Source organism: Manis javanica, chromosome 4 (genome assembly GCF_040802235.1).
Source record: "Manis javanica isolate MJ-LG chromosome 4, MJ_LKY, whole genome shotgun sequence".
Taxonomy (NCBI): Eukaryota; Metazoa; Chordata; class Mammalia; order Pholidota; family Manidae; genus Manis; species Manis javanica.
The window spans coordinates 29,029,389-29,048,962 of record NC_133159.1 but is presented as its reverse complement, the minus strand read 5'-3'; the positions used below and the strand labels follow the sequence as shown (position 1 = coordinate 29,048,962).

Genomic DNA, 19,574 nt, shown 5'->3' with positions numbered 1-19,574 from the left:
TAGCTTCTTCCCCTCCCTACCTCTCAGTCACATACGGTAAGCATGCAAGGGCCTGAGTGAGATCACTGGGAGGAAACAATGAAGTCTGTTGTTGCCTCTATGAATCTTGCATGTCAGAGCACTGGGAACCTCCATGCCCCATTCATTTTTTCAGGGCCTTATGGAAGGCATAGTCGGTATGGTCTCTGCATGGCCCTAGCACCATTCACCCATTAGCTCTAATTTCTCACTCCAGGGATACCAAATGTTGACCTAAACTAGAGGGGTTTCAAAGAGGAGGGGAGAGGAAGGAGTTCATGGACATAACCTCTGCCAAGGCTGAAGACCACCACTGGGACTCAGTTTTTCTTCCAGATATGGCAGCAACATCTCAGCATCTGGGAGGTATGGGTAAATGTTCTGGTCCCAAGCCTGTCATCAACTAGCTGTGCAACTGTAAGTCCCTTTCATTCTCTGGGCCTCGGTTTCCCCATGAGTGCAGTGTGAGAGGTGATCTATGGGTCCTCTCGGCTCTAAGAGAGCCCCTCTCCATTTGCTTCCCTCCCAGCCTGCACCCACCCCTCTGACAATGGGGCCTCTCTGACCAGCCCACACACGAGGAGGGGTGGGAGATGACGTGGTTGGTGTCCACGGCCCTAAGTCCTCTGACTATTCAACCCCCCCTCCCCTGACACAAACAACCCTCAGTCGCCTCCCCCTCCCACCCCTCCAGAATCTGGGCACAGCTGGGGCTTGCTATGCCCTGGCCACCCCATGAATCACCCCTCTATGGTTCCCCGGGGGAGTGGTCCAGGGAGCATCCTACGCCCCCCATGGGGTGAGGGCCAGAATCGCAGCCCTCAAGTAGGCAGTGTCCACAGGAACAATGGGGGCCTGTGGCTGACAGCCGGAATGCAGCCATTGTCCTGCCCTGGGCCCCAATCCCAAGGCCTCAGGTCTCCAGGCCAGGCAGGCTGGCGTGGGTCGGTGCGTCAGGCGCTCGTGTGCCAGAGCCAGGACACACAGCCTGCTGCTTCCCATCTCCGGATGGGCCAATGTGCCAGACCCCACCTCCATGCCTGGTCTCACAAAGGATCCCATGCACGGGGGAGGAGAAGCAAGACGGGACCCAGAGAATCCAACTGAGCCAGCCTCTGAGCCACCCATCCCCAGGGCACTAGGAGCAGACTGAGAGCACGGGCCTTGCAGCTCTAAGACCTGAGCTATACATCACAGCGGGGAGGGGGACCACATTAGAATAATGCAGGATTCGAGTGGGGTTGCTATAGCGACGTATTAGGGCAATACATCTAGGGAGCCCCGGCCCCTTGGTGATGTATGACTCTGCTCAGCAGAGGGGAGCAGGAGGAGGGGACCTGTCCCGCCTCTCCAAGGGGAGAGCAGACACCAAACATTCCCTTTACTGGGGGAGAACATCTGCCTTGAATTCCAAAAACAGGCTTCTCAGCATCCTGTCAAGACTGAAAGAGGTGCCCTGCCAACCCAAGCTCCTACAGCCCACTTGGGTCCCTGCTCTCCTTGGCCTCAGTTTCAAACCCCAGCTCTGACCTCAGCCTCAGCACCAGCCTGCAGCCTCCCTCCCAGCCTCTCCAGGCTCTGTCCTTGCTGCTTCAGGACTGAGGACTATTGCCATCCTATCTCCCCAGCATCCAATGGGATTAACAGGAGGACGGGAGGTGGAGAGGCAAAGGAAGGAACAGAGGGGAACGAGGTGGGAGTGACTAGAAACACTCCTTGGCCAAACCACTCAAAGCTGTTACTTTGAGATATGCCCAGAGAGGAAGTCTGGGGACACATGCACTCTCCCCTTGTCACCCCCGGCCTCCCCATGCCAGCATCTGGGCACCCTGCTCCTATCTGATCCCAGGTTTGGAAATTAACTTCCCTCCACATACTTCCAGGGCCATCAAGGGGATGCAGGGGTGGCCTAATCCTAGAAAAAAATTATATGGGGCTCCCAACAAAGGAGAAGTCATTTAAAATCTTCATGCAACGTTTGTACTGTTATGTGCCAGAGTCAAGCCACAGGCTCTCTTTCAAACTGCTGGATCAAATATTTGTACCAGCTTGCTCCATCCCAAAGGCCTGGCCCTCAACTCCCTGGGGACTTTAGGGACAGATTCTCTTGAGATAATTCCCTTTGCTACATCCACCTCAGCACCTTGGTGAGGAGGAAAAGAAACAACCTCTTCAAAAATCCTAGGTGTGCCGATGAGTATACCCTTGTCTCTCTGTATCTTGACTTTCTCTGTGTACCTGTCTGTGGGTAATCCTCATCATGCCCACGCACGTGTATGTTTGTGTATGTTTGTGTGTGTGCACCCGCCTTGCCTCCACACTGAATGACAGTTTTTAGTTAATTTGATTGATTATAATAATTACACAACCCCAAAACAGTCTTCCTTTTCCCTTTGAAACTGACACTCTGGCCCTGTGCTGGGGTGGGGAGTTGGGGGGTGGCTCCAGGCCCAGGTGGAAGATGCTGACTGCAGAAGTCACTCCCTCCCACCCGGGGAGATTGTAGGTCACAGGACAAACTAGGGTAGAAAGCAATGCCCTCTACATGAGAACATTTGTCCACTTCTGCCCATGAACACAAGTGCATAGACACACACACGTACACTTTGGCCTTACCCTGGTGCTGTCCCCACAATGGAAGAAACTAGGTTCATCCTTGATTGGAAAGAAATTATAAAAGGGGTTTCGTTTCTCACTGTCCTTCATCATCCGGGTGCCTCCTTACTCACACTCACATAGCCAAACATGTTCACATGTAATATACACACACTCAGAGCAGAGTAGATAAAAGGAAGAGAAAGACTAAAAGAAGGTAGGTGAAGACTGAGTGTGCAGGCCCAGAGGGCAGTTCCTGGGGGAGGGTGGGGGGGGCTCAGGGCACTGAGTGGGCAGGGGAGCTTCATGGCTTCCTCTTTTCCCAAGCCAGCAACCAAAGGTCAGCCCAGGCAGCTTGGCCACGTGCGGTCCATCCACCCCCACCGGGTCATGTGAGACAGGACCAAAGCCTCATCAACACACCATTGTCCTACAGAGCCCAGCCTTGGGCTGAACAAGACAAGCCCCCTCCAGCCCAAACTAGTCAGTGCCCCTTGAGAACCTGTGGACCCCTCCCAAGGGGATCCTCTGAAGGGATATCTCAGCCCCCAACTTGAGGACAAGCTGGACAATGCTCAGTGGGATCCTATCCCTCTTTGGGACTTCCCATCCCCTTCTGAGAAATGGGAAGGAGCCAGCTTTCCATTGGCACTGAGAGGGCCTAGAGTGGGAGTGGTGAGCAGCGGGTGGAAGAGCACCTTTCTCATGTCCCCTCCAAGGGGCATATATACCATCCCATGCCACCCCCTCCCTGCCCATTACCCAATGCTGTGGAGAGGAAAGAGAGTGAAGCAGAGAGGGCTGAAGAGTTGCTCTGAAGGTCATCTTGCACGTCAGCACTGGGATGGGCCCCAGAGCCCCTTTCGCGCTGGCTCCCAGCCTGGACCACAACACAGGCTTCATTGACTCCTGGGCACCCTCTTTCCCAAGATGCATGCAAAGCTATGGGCTCATGGTTCCTGCCCACGGGCCCCTGAGCCCACAAGGCTCCACAGGGCCTGGCCACATAGAACCCAACCAGGGAGAGAGGCCAGGTTGGCTGGCTGGCTGGCTGGTTGGCTGGCCGTGGGTGGATGTAGCCCCCAAAGGGCTGGCAGAAGGGAGGAAGAAAGAAGGGATGGATGTTGCACCTACACAAGAATCTCTTAGATCTGGCTGCAGGTCCTCATGGCCAGCCTCCAGCCCTGTCCTATCTAGCCTGGAAAGGAGCTAAAGATCTTGCGGGCCTGGTTAGGACAGATTCTCTGCCAAAGCCACCTCTACACACCCCTAATCTCTGTTTCTTCTGTGCAAAAACAGGGACCTCACCACTGCCACTGAGACCAAATCTTGGGCAAAGCCACCCTGGCCCACCCTGGCCCCTACAAGGGAAGTCAGGAGGGGTAAGATGGTTGTGTCTGAGGGAGGGGGATTGGAGGAAAGGCGGGCTCCAGTAAGGGGAGAGCTGCCCCAGCAGGATGACAGAAAGATGATTAAACCCACAGAGAAGATTGATAAGGGAGCTAAACAGCTGCAGCTCTGCAAGGTGGGCCAGGGACAAATCTCATCTTGTCCTGGCGGCACTCAGAGCACTGGGGGGCTGGGCCAGCCAGGATGAGCTCATGACCTACACGGGCTCCCAGGGCAAGGATGGGGGCAGGGTGGGGAGCTGCTCCCACCTTCTTCCCCCCAACCAGGGCCTCTGACAGTGGCTTCCAGAACCCATCCCTCAGCCCTGCACCCCTAGAGCTCCCACCTGCTTGACAACCCTCTGCACCCGGGCAGTGTGCGCCTTCTCACCGGTGCCCCCTTCACCCACAGCATCTCTGCCACTGCTCTCACTCTCGTTATTATTAGATGTGATTTACAGCGGAAACGCTGAGTCAGACAAACCAAGACTCCCAGACAGAGGCAGTGGGAGAGGAGAGGAGAGCCCAGGGGAGGCAGCCCTCTCTGGGCAGGGTCCTCAGAAGAGGGCAAGGAGAGGGGGCTCCAGGATGAGCCAGAGGCTCCTCTCTCCTGCTTCTCCTGTCTGCTCCAGCCCCAGGATCCTCACCTGGGTTCTTAGACATGCAGACTCCTTTTCTGACCAGCACCCAGCCTTTCAGCCCAATCCTGTCAGCCTCAGATCTTCCTTGGCAAGTTTGAGACAACAGCCCAGGGACTGGGAAGTCTTGAAAATGAGGTGGTTTTACTGAGCCGGTTCCTCATACCAGGGCACATGGTTCAGAAGGTAGGTAGCCCCTGACTCCCAGAGACGGAGAGAAGCAGGAAAAGTGCATTGCTGGGGTCCCAGTTGCCAACTCTGCAAGCAGAGAACACAGGCACTGTGCGTTCATGTGGATGTCCAAAGGCACAAGAACGTCGGGGGCGCACACACGGTCTGGCTTCCAACCTGCTCAGCAGAGCTCAGTGGGCAGGTCCGTCTCTGCTCCCTGGGTCTCTGACTCCCTGGCAGGGAGGAAATGGGCATTGTTGCCAAAAATAAACGTTCCCTCTCCCACTCCCTGGCTCCCGCTCATTAGGATGCGTGGCGTTTGGCTTCGGTCCCACACCTTGCAGCTCATTATAAATATGCAGTCGCTGCTGGCGCTACCCCAATCATCTCTGCAATCAGAGCTTTTAATTAGGTTAATTAAATTGTATCAAATCTCGCAGGGACGTAGTTCACTGATGCTGATGAGGCAGCCAAAACAGACCCCAGCTCCTTGGCTAATGAAGGCCGCTGCCTGCCTGTGCGGGGAGGGAGCCCAAGCGCATAATAAACGGGGCGTCCTCTGGGAGGAGTTGCTGCCCAGCCCAGCTCTGGGACCTGGCAGTGGGTCTGCATCAAGCCCATCAGGCTCCAGTTGCAGTGGAGACTCCACCCCAGGGTCCATCCCCTCACTCAAGAACTACCCAGGACAGCTTCAGGAGCCCTGGCATGTGGACAGTGTCAGCCCTGAGCACGGGCCACCTCTCCACTGCAAACCCAGGTGTGCCCCCGAGATCCACTGACTTTCCCTGGGGTTCCCTCTTCATTTATTTCCCAGAATGGCCCAACAAGAGCAGGACTGCATCCCCAAACACACACACACACACACACACACACACAATTAGCCCTGTCACTATGCCTCTGGATTGTCTTATTAGCCAGTGAGGCCAGCCTGAGACTAGAAAGCTCATCCTGCCACTGCTGGCCCAGTCTCCATCTGCCATGGAGGCCATCTGCCCCATCAGGGGAACGTAGGAGTGGTTTATGCTGCCACCAGCCAGTAACAGGAGGGAGTGGCACCCCCTAGTCTCCATGTGCCAGATGGATGCTGCATCTTCATACCTACCATTCCACCTCTTTAGCCCTCTGTGAGGGACACGTGTCCCCGACTCCTGGGATCAAATTAGCTGGAGATGTGACATGGTGGCTTTCTTCCCTGCCCCTGCCCATCCAGAGCTGACTGTCCCAATCCCCTGGCAATACACTGCTAGCCCCTGGACACCACAGGCTCCAGAGCTAGGGGGCCCTGCCAAGGTTCTCCCCTCCCTTTGAGCAGGAAGGCAAGTGCTGCCACCTCCAAAGGGGCTGTCCCCAACACCACTCTCCTAGCTCCGACCCCCTCCTCTTAACCTCTCTGTCACTGGTCTGTGTCACTAAGCAGCTGAGGAGAGAGGATGGGGAAATTCTCAGTGCTCTGGGGACACGCAGTTTCTGCTGTAGAAGCTGGTTTTTTCGGTTTGGAAAGGTTTTTTTCCACCCAGTAATGTGAAAACACGAAACCTGAAACCAACCCCCCTACATTTGTCACCTCAGAAAGAAGCCTTTGGGGTAACTTGGAGAAAGCTGTAAATGAGTCAGGCTGATTCAGGGCAGGGGTGGGGCCGCCCAGCTGCCTCAGGGGCACCACAATTTCATTAACACTTGTGATCTAAGCATGGCCCCTCAGGTGACAGATGACAGGAGGAGAGGGCTTCCTTCCCACCCTCAACCCCAAACACAGTAGTCCCCAGGTAAATTCCTCCTGTCTAGAAATAGCGAGGTCCTTAGCTCTCTTCTAGACCAGCCTGTACTCCGCTGCCCCCTACCCCCACGGAAGCAGAGGGCTCAGGATTGGACTCCTGGCCCAGCACCAGGCAGTTTGCTCCGCTCACACAGGACATAACAGCCAACGTCATTGCCAAGATCATCAAGTGAAGCAGAGAAGACTGGGCACAGAGGTAGGCACAAACTTCAGTAAGGAGAGATACAGGTTAGACATAACTTCCCAAATGCAGTGTTGATGGGCCCAGGTATAAGAAACAGGCAGATTCCTTAGAGTCTGAAGAAGCAGGAGAGATTTTTTCCCTCTGAGCAGAGGTGTCTAGGAAAGAACAAGCAGAAGCATGAACCAGGCGGCATCTTGAGCCTCCTACCTCCTTGCAGTGGATTTAGGTAAGGCGGCGGTGCCTGAGTCCCCAGCGCCTCCTGTCCTGCTCTGCACTTTCTGCTGAGATGGACCCATGGAGCTGGACGGGAGCCCTGCCAGCACGGAGGCCCGGTGCCCTGGGTGGCAAAAGAGAGTGTACCCACTGACCCCATGGAGCAGTGCATGGGCCCCAGAAACCTGCCAGGCTCAGCCCTAAGACAGTATTCTGGGTCCACCCCCAATTCCTCCACTCACCTGGGACTTTGGGCCAGGATTCCCACCCAAGCTCGCGCCCACCCTTTCCCAACACCCTGTGAACTGATCCGCTGGAAGAGCTAAGGAGGGAGGGAGACTAGCACCCACTTGCCTCACTGTTTCAAGTCCCAGCAGGCCCTAGCCTCACCACCTCCACAGGTAGGTAGAGCAAGTCTGTGACTGCTGGCTGCCTTCCCCGCTGGAGGACATGCAGCTCTAATTGTTCGCTGCCCCACAGCAAGCAGCGTGGGGAGACACAGCAAGGTGGAAATACTCCAGCACATGGGGAGACCCCTGCCATGTCTGGGTGGAACCACCTTCTGGAGAACCTGGAACTCAACATGCTTCCTCCATGGTCCTCACTAGAAATGTCAAGGGAAAGCCCTTTCTAGCCCTGTCAGTCTTTGCCTTGGAGCCACACTAGTCTCAAGCTGGGGGAGTTGGAAAAAATGTTTTCACAAGAGTTCTCCCTATGACATTAAATCTCATAAATACATACATACTAAGCACCTACAAGTACAGAGTACAGGATTCTTCTGAGAGAAGCAAAGTGTGCTAAGGGGGTGGAAACCAGCACCCTGAGAACTAACCCCAGTGAGGGGCAGCAGCTCCACCTACCGGGCCCTTTCCCACCCTGCCACCAGCAATCAGTTCCTCTAGTCAGAAGATGGTATCCAGGAATAAACCTAGGACCTGGCACTCTCCCGCTTCCATCACAAATGCCCTAAGCTGTGGCAACGGACTAAGACTGAGCAGGACTGTTTGGTTCTCTGCTGCTGAGACCTGGGGATTCCGTGTTGCCCCTGCAGCTGCTGCTCTGGAGACTTGGTTTGTATGAGACCAGAACCACATGCTCTCCACCTCCATAGGCTGCCCACATTCTCCTTGGCACAGTCAGAGCAGGATGCCACCAAGAGCCCAAACCACCCCCTGGGCCAGGACAGGGGTGTGTGTGCATCCTAAAGGAACAATAGTCTCTTCCTTCACCAAGCAGTGCGCCAGGAGTCCAAGGTTCCACCGAGCACCAAAGTATCAATGCCCTGGACTAGTTCCTGGAGGCTGGAGCCTGTCTTGGCACTAATCACAAGAGGCAGGCAATCCCAGAATCCTTGGGTCTCAGAGGCAGCCCTCAGTATAACAGCAGGACACCTAGCTTTATCCCCTTAATAGTTCCCTGACTACCTCCAGATGGAAATTACGGTAGTCCAAGAGGTGGGCTTTCCAGCTCCATGTGGCCTTCACACACTCTGCTTTAACCATCATTGGGTGCCTACAAAACATGTTAGGACCTGGGCATGAACCCACAAAGTGTTTGTGCACAGAGTATGCAGCTGTGCATGCATCTGAATTTAAGAGGCCTGAGCTGTACATGCCTTATGCATCTATTAATGTGAGAGCCTATGAAGCAGGTGTACCTTTGTGTGGCCACATACTTCAAGACAAGGCATTCAGGTAGACTCCCTACTTTCCTCCCACCTTCCTCCCCAGCAGGGGCAAGGAAGAGAGTCAGAACAGCAGTAGCAAGCTGTTTGGTCCCAGGAACAGATCCGTCCAACACCCATGTGGTCAGTCCCCTCCCTGGCTCAGGGCTCAAGTCACCAGACCCCTATATCATACATAAAGGCCATCAACACTGGCTTAGCTCAGCACCTCCCCAGAAGGGAGCTCACATCCGCTCAGAAGCACTTCCTTTCTGAAGGCAAAAGCTGCTCCTTCAGTTCCCCTGGCCCTTCTTCCTAATTTCTGGGGTCCCCTGACCTGAATCCCACTGGGTATACTCTGAGGAAACAGCATTTTTAGGCTTTATACAGAAACCTAGCAGTCATGGGAGCTTAAGTTTTAACGAGTCTGTTTTTTTATTTTTATCTTTAAAATCCATGCACAGCTGTTCTCCCTCCAGGGGGTGAGATGTAAGCAAACTTCTCAAAACCCTGCTCCGCCCACATGTGCTCTAAGCATGCTCAGTCCTGTCCGGCCAGGACTTGGCCTCCATTCCCTACATGCACAGGGAAAGGAAAGGTGAGACTCTGGGAAGAGAAGGAAGGTGCACACAAACCCTGAGGTCTGTAGCTCCAGGATGAAAGCCTTGTACCAAGCCATTTATAACCTTGGAATCATGAGCTGGCCAGGAGTGCAGAGGGCAGGAAAAGAAAGCAAGGTCTATTCTGATTTGAGTTTCATCAATAAAAAAGTGGTGCCCTTATGGATTCCTAGTTCCAAGGGTTTCTATTCTATCTTCAGCTAAGTTTAAGAGAAAAAAATTCCTCCTTGGCTAACTTACGCATGGAGCCACCTGAATATCCAACAAATGAGAATGAACAAAGGTAAAATTAGTCTATCATCTGGATAGAACATTATGTGAACATTAAAAACCGTCCTGTTTTAGTTCTTCTATAAGCATATATTGCTTTTTTAAATTTAGTGGTGAAACAAAATGGAAAAGAGCTAATGATTTAAGTAAAAAAGGATCAAACTTTTTACTATAATTACAACTACAAAACACAAAAACGTACACACACACCAGTACATACGTTTACAAAATGGAGGAAATAAACCACAATGCTCATGGTATTGATCACCTCGTCTGCTCTGGTGCCCAGCACTGTAAGTATTCAGAAACTATTCACTGTTCTTGAATAAGTATTGCAATTAGGGATGAACTCATTTATTTTCCAAATTTTTGTAATGAAGATTATTTAACTTTCATAATGAAAAAAAAGTAAGTATATAAAAATAAGACTGATTTCACAACCCCAAAAGAGTAAGATAGGGGAAGGGGCTTTAATGTTGTTCATAGAAAAACATGCCAGATCTACAATAACTTACAGTTACAAACAGGAAAACCATGTCACTGAGACAAATTTGCAGTTACTAGGAGAAAAAGCATGGAATTCTCTTCCATGTGGAATGACAAAGCTGCTCTGTAACACTTTTAACGTTTTCGACGGCTCTGAAATTTGTAAATAGCTGGGGAGTTCACTGTTTCTTTCTTCACCTTCACCTTCTGTGTTTTATCCTACAAAAGAATAAAAAGGTTACCAGTAAACAGTGAGTGAGGGTTTTATAAAATCAGAAGATTAATAAACTACCTAGTAGAAAGCCTCTAATTCAGTCCTTCTCAAGTGAGGGAGAGACAAAGCCCTCACTGGCCAAAGGAACACCCGAATACAGTGAATCGGCTTCTCCCTCGGGCACTGTAGTGGTACTAGTGGGCAGAGGTTCTTGGGAAAACTGAGAAGGTCCTCAACATCTTTTGTAGGTATCACTCTCTCATGGAACCCTGATAATAAAGGCAAAACTAAACAATCTGCAAAGCTCAAGGATCTGACATTTAGGGGAATGATGATAATGTAAAAGGGGCATCTTATACTCCTTCGCTCTGCTATTTAACTACACAGTGCTATTTTTAAACACCAATGAGTGACATGCACTGTTTTGTTAACCTGTTTAAATGTTACAGATAGTTGCTCAGAAGCTACAAGTTCATGTGCTACCCGACCCTACCCTTTGATGTTCCAAAGCACTGACTAATAAGCCCTTATTACCTTCTTAATCAAGGAACATTTCAACACTGTCAAACTAACAAGACACTGGCTCAAACCACTGCCCCTCAGGAGCAGACATTTTCAGTGAGGTTGATTTACATGCAGCTGAAATCCAGTCTCGGTTAAGATCTTTACAAGGAAAAAAAATGAAGGCCTAAGGCTCTCTCTCCTCACCAGAAGATCTTTGCGGGTTTGAATTTTCTGAGCAATAACGAACAATTTCTTCTCACGCTCAATCCGCTGTGTCAGACAGTTATACTGTTTTTGCCTTTCTTTAGCTATCCGCTGTAGAATAAACACACAAACACATTTTCAATAAAAAAATTAACAGAATAAAATGAGCAAGCAGCTGTTTCTTAATCCACTTAAACCCAAAACCAGTTTCAACTCCCTCCTTACTCCAGAATCAACATAACAAAATACTATAAAGTTGTCCCTTTAAGAAACATCCTATTCTAGCTGAATGGAACCTTGGAGACTTGCCCAGGGACACATGGTTCACCTGGAGCAGTGTCAGGACTGCTCCTTGAGTCTCAGAGATCCCAATAATCTTTTCACTACTATACTAAGCTGCTCCAACCTTTGTGGGAACATCTCAAGTTACCTAAGGTGCTGCACGAACGAACCAGTCCTGGAAATCCTACACAAAGTGAACACAGAACAGAAAGGCCACTACACAATGTGCTGGTGTCTCAGAACCGCAGACGTCACAGTGGAAGGACTTTCCAGAAGAAGACCTGAGAATTCTGGTGACTGCTCGAAGGCCTTAAAATTTAGGGAATCCTAAACCTGAGAAACTGGTTAAGCTTTGGACTCTTTCTTGAAGTGTATTTGTGTTTTGTAGACATCTGTGCAAGCATATATGTCTACTTGCACAAAACACTGGCATGGGAAGAGGGTGTTCACAGGCTTCCTAAAGCCCATTCATAGACTGTCCACCCCCTCCAAGTTACAGACTAAAAACTCTCTTGCAATCCACCAACCAGCCATCTCTTAATAAAACTCACTTTGCTTTAAGCAATAGGAATGAAAAGAAACACCATCACCAGACAAAATGGCAAGATCCAAACCTTCCCAACCTCACAGAAGATATGCTGGTGAACTATTCCACACATGTGTTTGCAACACTAATCTCTTTAGGGACTACCACAATACTTGGGAAGTGATAGTGACACAGCTAATTGAAAATACAACTAATTGACAAACAGGGTTATCATGAGAACACTAGTCAGCCCGCTCCTCAGCTGGAAGTGTCATCCACAGAGAGGGGAATATTACTGGGCCTCAGACTTAAAACAATTCACTGATTCTAGCACAGTCTCACAGCAGTGGTTTCAGACAGCTTTTGTTTTCACTTTATTGCACAGACTGTCAAATTTATGGGATTACCCAATATAGTCAAACTAATTAGGGGTATTTATATTACTAAAGCAAGTTTAGCTGCCTCTGAGCTAGAGAAACTGCTGTGAAATTAAACATTGGAAGCAAAGCTGATGCAGTGTAAATGATTCAAATCAAAACAGAACAGCTGTCTGCTTGAAACACATTGACAGCATTTTTTTAAATGAATCAGTCAGAAGTGAGAGTTCAATTCCAGAAGGCTTTGAGAAAAAGCGTTGTCTTCTGCACAAACCAAGTTACAGTGATGGGAAGCACCACAAGGAAAAGTCAATACAAAACTTTGGTTACAAATGTGTAAATATGAGAAACTTTTTCAGTTCGTATTTGCTGCTAAAGGTTCACTACCAAAGTGTACCAAATCCTTTAACCTTCACTGTCCCCTCCTCTTTCTGCATCTTCTCTGCATTGGCATCTGTTACAGCATGAACGCACAACGCCAAAGGTCAGACGTGGGACTCAAATGCAGATCTAAATGCCCAACCTAAGCTCCTGAACACAGTATCACACATCCTCCTATCTCAGAAACCAAGGAACCTCTTCCACTCCCATCCCCATCATCAAATGCTCCTTCCACTTTTCTAAGAGAACTTAAGTTTTCCATTAATAATTTTATTAAATGCAGTACAAAAAATTTTTTAAAAACAGGAACCTGGATTCACCTAAACTCAGACCTGAATAAAAACAGAGAAAATTACCTTAAGTGAAGTCTGATGGGTAACTCCTTTCACTTTCTCCTTCTGCAAAGTCTCTATCCTGGGTCTATTAAAGACTCTGTCGACTAGTTCCGGGGCTGTTTGCAGGTGAGTTGCAATATCAAACTGTTCAACTAAAAGTCAAGACAACCTTAAAGCACTGTGTCTCTAAAACCAAATAACGCAGACCAATATGCTAGATTGTCCCAGAAACCTTCAAACATTTCATACCTTCCTTTTTGGTGTCAAAAAAAAACACATGCTTATTCTGTTGCTTCCCCTGGAAATCCAGCAGATGGAGCTCTGATTTTAGTCTTTCAATTTTCTAGAATACAGAATACGGTCTCATTTGATACTGGGTTCTTCTAGTATATCAGAAATGAATGAAATGAATTTGCATAAATTTATACCATTTTACATGGTTATCACCAGCCAGCAAAGATTTAGCTTCATTCTTTTAAAGGAAAAGACCATGTAAGGTACTTGGCTAGGAATTACACAAAACTCATTTAATCCTTACAACAATCCTATGAGACAGAAATAAGGAAACAGCCTCAGGAGGTTAATTTGTCCATAATCCCAGAGGCTAATAAATGGCAGTCAGAATTCAAACCTAAGCCTGTCTCATTCCCAGACTTGAACCTTTCCACTCCACCACACTGACTATACTTCTAAACCATTATCACAATTAAGTATATTTTAAGATTGTAAATCCCAGAAGAAATCAACTGACAACTTGAGATAGAGTGATTTATGTATCTCCTTAACCAACAAAAATACATCAGAACAAAGAGCATCAATTGTTACCTTAGTTTCTGCAACCCTTTTCATTTCTATATATTTGACATCCTGAGTTCTTATCAGTTTCAGCTGTTCTGGAGTCACTTCTTCCTTTGTCTCCTTAATAACATGAACTCCATCCTAAAATCCAAATTTAAAAGATATATTCCTGGTTAGATTATAATCATGAGTAAATTGTTGGCATAGCTCATGGCTGGAACAAAGACCACAAAATGCTATTTGTAACAGCAGCCCAAGGCACTAGCCCCTGATGTGTATGTTCAAACTTAGCACCTCTGGGCATCTACTCTTGGACCAGCTCCAGGCACAAGACAACTCAAATTCGGGAGCAGAAATGCATGCTGCTCAGAAAGAGGCAGTTTTGCCTTGGATACTGACCAAGAATACTAGGACCAAGTGGAGCCATGGACCCTTACTCTCAATCTCTTCCCCCATCCTGATTGTTCTATTGAGTTGGAGCTCAAAACACCAACTGAGCCATTAGGTACCCACCTGGAGTTTAACCCGAGTCATTTTATAGTAGAATTCATCTGGATTTTTTTCAAGAGCCTTCTTCCGGAGAGCTCTGAGGTAGTCCTGCTTTTTCCGGTAGTCACTAAAGAGTGGGTTAAACAAGGTTCATAGCAAAACATAAAAATTAAAACCCCACAATGAGCAAACTTTACAAGCACTAAAGTTCATACAAAATGAAATTCAAAAAAGCCAAAGTAACAATGAGATTTGATCTGCACTCCACTGTCCCTGATGTTGAGCTCACATCTGTATCCCGTCCTCTCCTACTCCTCCTCTACTATCCCAATCGTACTTGAAATTAACTCCCCATCTCACCTGTTTCTGTGCTATTTATATGTATAGGGAGGCCAAACAAAACACAAATGAAAACTTTTCAGAGGTGTTCTGATATGAGCACAGGCACCAAGTGATCAAATAAGATGCAGAAATTACACAGTGCCGTACAGCATAATAATTAGAATAAAAATGGATTCTGGAGCCAGTGAGTTCAAACCTTGACTCTACCACTTCTAGCTGAGTAATCTTGGATAAAAGTTAACCACTGTGTAGTCCACTTTAATCTGTAAAAGAGGTATGATAATATTAGTATCCCAGAAGGTTGAGGTTGTCAGGAGGAATAAATGAGTGTAAAAACTATAAATCTCTTAGAGAACACTGCCTGGTCCAATAAGAGCACTCTGTTATTATTAGCCTAAAAAACTGTTGGACCCAGGGCAATCCACTTAATCTACCACTATTTATACCAGTAGCATAGAAAGGACCTCAGCTGTCAAGAGTGGTTAACAAATAATTAAAGTATTTCACAAATAAAGCGCTAAAGAAGAAGAATGGGGATAATTGTTTCATAAAATGCTTTCAGAGTTCATTATCACCCACGCTCAGTCACATGAATCCATCTCTTCATTCCACACCACACACATGGTGATTTAAGAGACTGGACAACTGGAATTTTAGATTATATCTTGCACTTCAAGAAAAGGGCAAGAAAAAGATTCAACTTTTGGCTCAAATACGCAGGGGGGTAAATCAAAGCGATTATGAGAGCAACACAGTAAAAAAAAATTCACAATGTAACTACAGCTAAAAAAATAGTATACTCTGCCTAAACAGAGAGAGATGTTTAGGATCACAGAAAAGTATCTGAGAGGCTGCTCGACTATGGCCATTTTATCAATGGCAGGAAATGATCCCTTGTTGGACACTCAGGCGATCCAGCTACCACGGAGGGAGGTACGCTTTCTTAGCACCACCTCTGCCAGAAAGATTTAACTCACTCTGCACGGAGTTTGTAATCTTTCTTTTTCTCCAGCAGGCCCAGATGTTTTCGAAAGCTGGGCTGGAAGACAAAGGAAAAAAAAAGGTATTTAGTTTCCTCAGCAAACACATACTGAAATCAACATGACACTGACAGGAACAAGAGTCTCTAGAGTGCTTGGAGTGAGTGCTCAGTAAATCCATGTCCTTGGAGCCAACTTGCTATCCTGTTCCCTCTCCTCCCCCAGCTGGGCTCTGCCCAAGGATGAGAGGGACCATACAGCTCAAGAGAGGTCACAAGCACTGCCGTAACAGTTTCCTGGCCTATTAAGGACAGAGAGAGGCAACAATGACTCGGCACTAAGCAAGCAGTTGCCAGTTGTACTAAAATTACTACAGACTTAATCCAAGGGTTTATAAAATACTACGAAGGGAAAACAGTAACAGGGAGGCAACTGGTAAGGAAGCTAAATTTAGAGTCAGGAGAATTGGGTTCAAATCCAAGCTCTACCTCTTAACAATCTGTAACCTTGAGCAAGTCACTTCTCTGAGCTGCTATTTCCTAACTATAAAATGAGAATAATAATACCTACTTCTCATGGTTATCATGAGAATTTAATGAGCCTCTGTAAGTGGTGGCTCCTGCATCTGCCCAGCATATGTTCATTGTTACTATTCTACCTTTGGTACAAAGTATGAGGGAAAACTAAGCATGGCAGAAAATACTTTTCTCTGACACACAACTTAGATAATATGGAAGGTACAAGGAATATGTCATGTTATTATTTTTCTACAAGCTACTATTTGTGGAGCAGTTAATGTAAGTCACCGTCTGATGTGCACCCCTATGTTTATTGCAGCACTATTTACAATAGCCAAGATATGGAAGCAACCTAAGTGTCCATCAATAAATGGATAAAGAAGATGTTGTTCATACACACAATGGAATACTATTCAGCCATAAGAAAACAAATCCTACCATTTGCAACAACATGGATGGAGCTAGAAGGTATTATGCTCAGTGAAATAAGACAGGTGGAGAAAGGCAAGTACCAAATGATTTCCCTCATTTGTGGAGTATAACAAGGAAGCAAAACTGAAGGAACAAAACAGCAGCAGATTCAGACTCCAAGGGACTAGGGAGAGGGGTAGGGGGTGGGGAGGAGAGAGAAAGGGATTGAGGGGTATTATGATTAGTACACATGGTGTGGTGGGGTCACAGGGAAGACAGAGTAGCACAGAGAAGACAGGTAGTGACTCTGTGGCATCTTACTACACTGATGGACAGTGACTTCACTGGGGTAATGGGAAGGACTCGATAATATGGGTGAATGTAGTAACCACAATGTTTTTCATGTGAAACCTTCATAAAAGTGTGTATCAATGATACCTTAATAAAAAAATAAAATAAAAAAACCCTGAATCCAATCCAAAAATATATATATATATAAAAGTGAGGGTCTGTGCTAAATGCTTTTGTTTACATCATAATAGGCCATATTTGTTAAGCACTTACTCTGTTACAAAGCAGTCTGCTATGCTTGTTACATACAATCTCATTTAATCCCCACAGCTATCAAGGAATGTAAGGTAAAGCAGACACTATTGTTATCCCAATTTTCCAGAAGGGGAAAGAGGTTTAGGAAATGACATGCCCCAGAACACAGAACTAATAAGTGGCAAAGCTAAACTAGATAATTCTACCTGGTAGCACAGTCTGTGCTCTTGCCTACCCCACAGAACTGTATCCTCTTCTGCTCTGAGTAATCTCAATTTTTGAGGAAGTACATACACTTCTCTATTGTTTAAACTTGTATAATAACTTGGGCTTTTTAACAGTCACCTTTTTCATCTCTGAAGTGATGCAATAAAAACTCAGTATTTAAAATAGTGCCCAAAACCTCTCCTGAAAATTTTTATTTTAATTATTGTAGACAAAGGGAGTTTAACAGAGTGGAGAAAGAAAATTCGAGGGCCAAAAGAGCAGCAACGTGAGGCAGAAATCTTGAAACCTGTCATGTCCACTTGAATCTCCATCTGTCCATCCATGCCAAAGAAATCTGACATTGCATCTGAAATAGTCCACATAATTATACATACTCCCTCCATACAAAATACCTTCAATAGCTCCCCTGCTGCTTCAGAAAAGGACCTAGAGGATAAAGCCCAAACTTGGCCCAGATAAGGAGTACTCTCATCAATGTGTTTATCCACCTTTCCAGCATGGCCTTCTCCTCACCTCTCCACAAACACCCTTTATTACTAATCTGCCATGGCCATGTCATGTTCATGGCCAGCCTTGAAAGCCCTCTGTCTTCTCTGCTCATCCAAATGAGCTACTTAAAACCTTGATTTGGACACACTATTCAATCTCTTTAAGCATCAGCTTCCTCACTTCTAAAACAGGGATAACATCCACCTCATAGGGATGCTGTAGGATAATATGAGACGATCCCTGTACACTGCATTGGGCTGTACCTAGCATACAGCTCAAAAAGTTTGACAGCCATTACCATAGCTTTCTCTCATGATCTCTAATCTTTTCATTCAAATTTGTGATTTGGCATCTTTTATGTGCCATCTCTTATAAAACTGTCTCTTTATTCGTCTTTAAGTAGCCTCTGGATTCAAAACACTTGGTCTGACTTCTGACTTTGCTGCTTGCCAGCTACAGCTGTATGTCTTTTGGCAAATTACTTATATCTGAGCCTTAGTTTCCCCATCTGCAAATATGAGAAAATAATGGTACCTACTTCCACACACTGTTCAGAGTGTAAAGCATTTTGCACTTTGTCTACCTCTAACACAGCAAGAACAACTAGGTAATTATTACATTTAGATAGGTCCACACAGAGATCCAAACAAGGTGACAAGTTACACTATTGCTCCCAGCTCACCACTGAGCACACAGCAAGCGCACAATTAAATGTCTGATAAGTACTATTAAGCAGGAAGACTGAACTGTAGTTAAGAGGCCTTAGTTCCATCAATCAGCAACATATCTTTAGATGCATTTTTCTCCCTCTCCTACCCATCTGTGAAATTAAGTTGAACCTAGTATCTCTAAGGGGCTTTCTGGATTAGACAGTATGTGATTCCTGAGAGCAGAATGATGGATAAATTGATTCTGCATATATTAAACCAATTTTACCCAACCTCCCCACGCAGACACCCTCCAGAGAAATCCTACAACTGTTTATTCCACCTGAGTTTGTTTGTGACTCAGCAAGTCACTGTCACTCTCTAGGCCTCGGTTTCCTCACATGTTCAATGAGGATGAAAAACACCAACATTACAGGGTGAGACATAAACAAAAGCCTATGTAGCAGACCTCCATGGATCACAAAGCGTACAGATGATAACACCACATCAATAACATCTGTTCACTCACAGCCCCCATGCGCTGTGGGCATTGCGCATCTTTAGATATGGGTTCCAGTTCCAGCCGGGGCACTTAATGGCTGTGTGAACTTTGACCTCAACTTCCTCAGAGAAGGTCAAGCACTTCACCCAGTGTCTCGTTTTACTTACCCCACTGAAACCTTGAAAGATAACTGATTATCTTTAAGGACCTGGGGTAGCCCGCACTCTTCTTGGAACCACTCCCTCCTCCCCAAGCGCGAGGCTCCGCCCATCCACGACGACATCGTTAGCATCTATTTGCATGCAGGAGCGCCACTCGAGGGGACTAGGACCAGCAGGTGGAGAGGGGGTTGGTGGGAAAGGAGCACATGGAGCACGAGCCAGTGCGGTCGTACCTGGCTTCGCTCTCTGTGTTCGCGCTGCCGGGACTTAGCGGCCTTCCGGAAAGCCGCCGCCATGTCTGCTCCCGCCTGAGAAAAGCTCCGCAGACAGGCCCAGCTCCGCACCGCCTCGGCTGCCGCTTCCACTGATCCTATCGGAAGCAGGCCAAGCCGCCGGAGACCTAGAACCGCCCAATTCCTCTCTGCAGCCTATCCGGTGCCGGTCTTTACGGAAATACGCATTCTGCCTCCGACGTCCACCAAAGGCTACTTCTGGGAAGTGTAGTTCCCTGGGTCTAGTTTCGTGAGTGCAAGAGCCTGTTCTTACTCGCCAGAGCTTGAACACGTGTATCGAGATCTGGCCTTCGCGCTCGGCTCTGCGTTGGCACCTGGGAACAC

The 19,574-nt window shown here is 47.5% G+C and overlaps 1 protein-coding gene and 1 pseudogene across 1 annotated transcript; both read right to left on the bottom strand.

The window, feature by feature from the left end:
- The window catches only part of LOC108395031 (glyceraldehyde-3-phosphate dehydrogenase-like), a 155,373-nt pseudogene extending 145,553 nt beyond the window's left edge, over window positions 1-9,820 (bottom strand).
- Window positions 9,821-9,988: 168 nt separating this feature from the next.
- On the bottom strand, window positions 9,989-19,347 carry UTP11 (UTP11 small subunit processome component). Its single transcript, XM_037021349.2, has 8 exons — window positions 19,191-19,347; window positions 15,453-15,514; window positions 14,158-14,260; window positions 13,672-13,785; window positions 13,096-13,189; window positions 12,868-12,998; window positions 10,946-11,056; window positions 9,989-10,242 (listed from the first exon to the last, which is right to left on the bottom strand). Exons 1-8 carry the CDS (start codon window positions 19,251-19,253, stop codon window positions 10,159-10,161), a joined length of 762 nt encoding a protein of 253 aa, XP_036877244.1. The 5' UTR covers window positions 19,254-19,347; the 3' UTR covers window positions 9,989-10,158.
- Window positions 19,348-19,574: the final 227 nt, after the last annotated feature.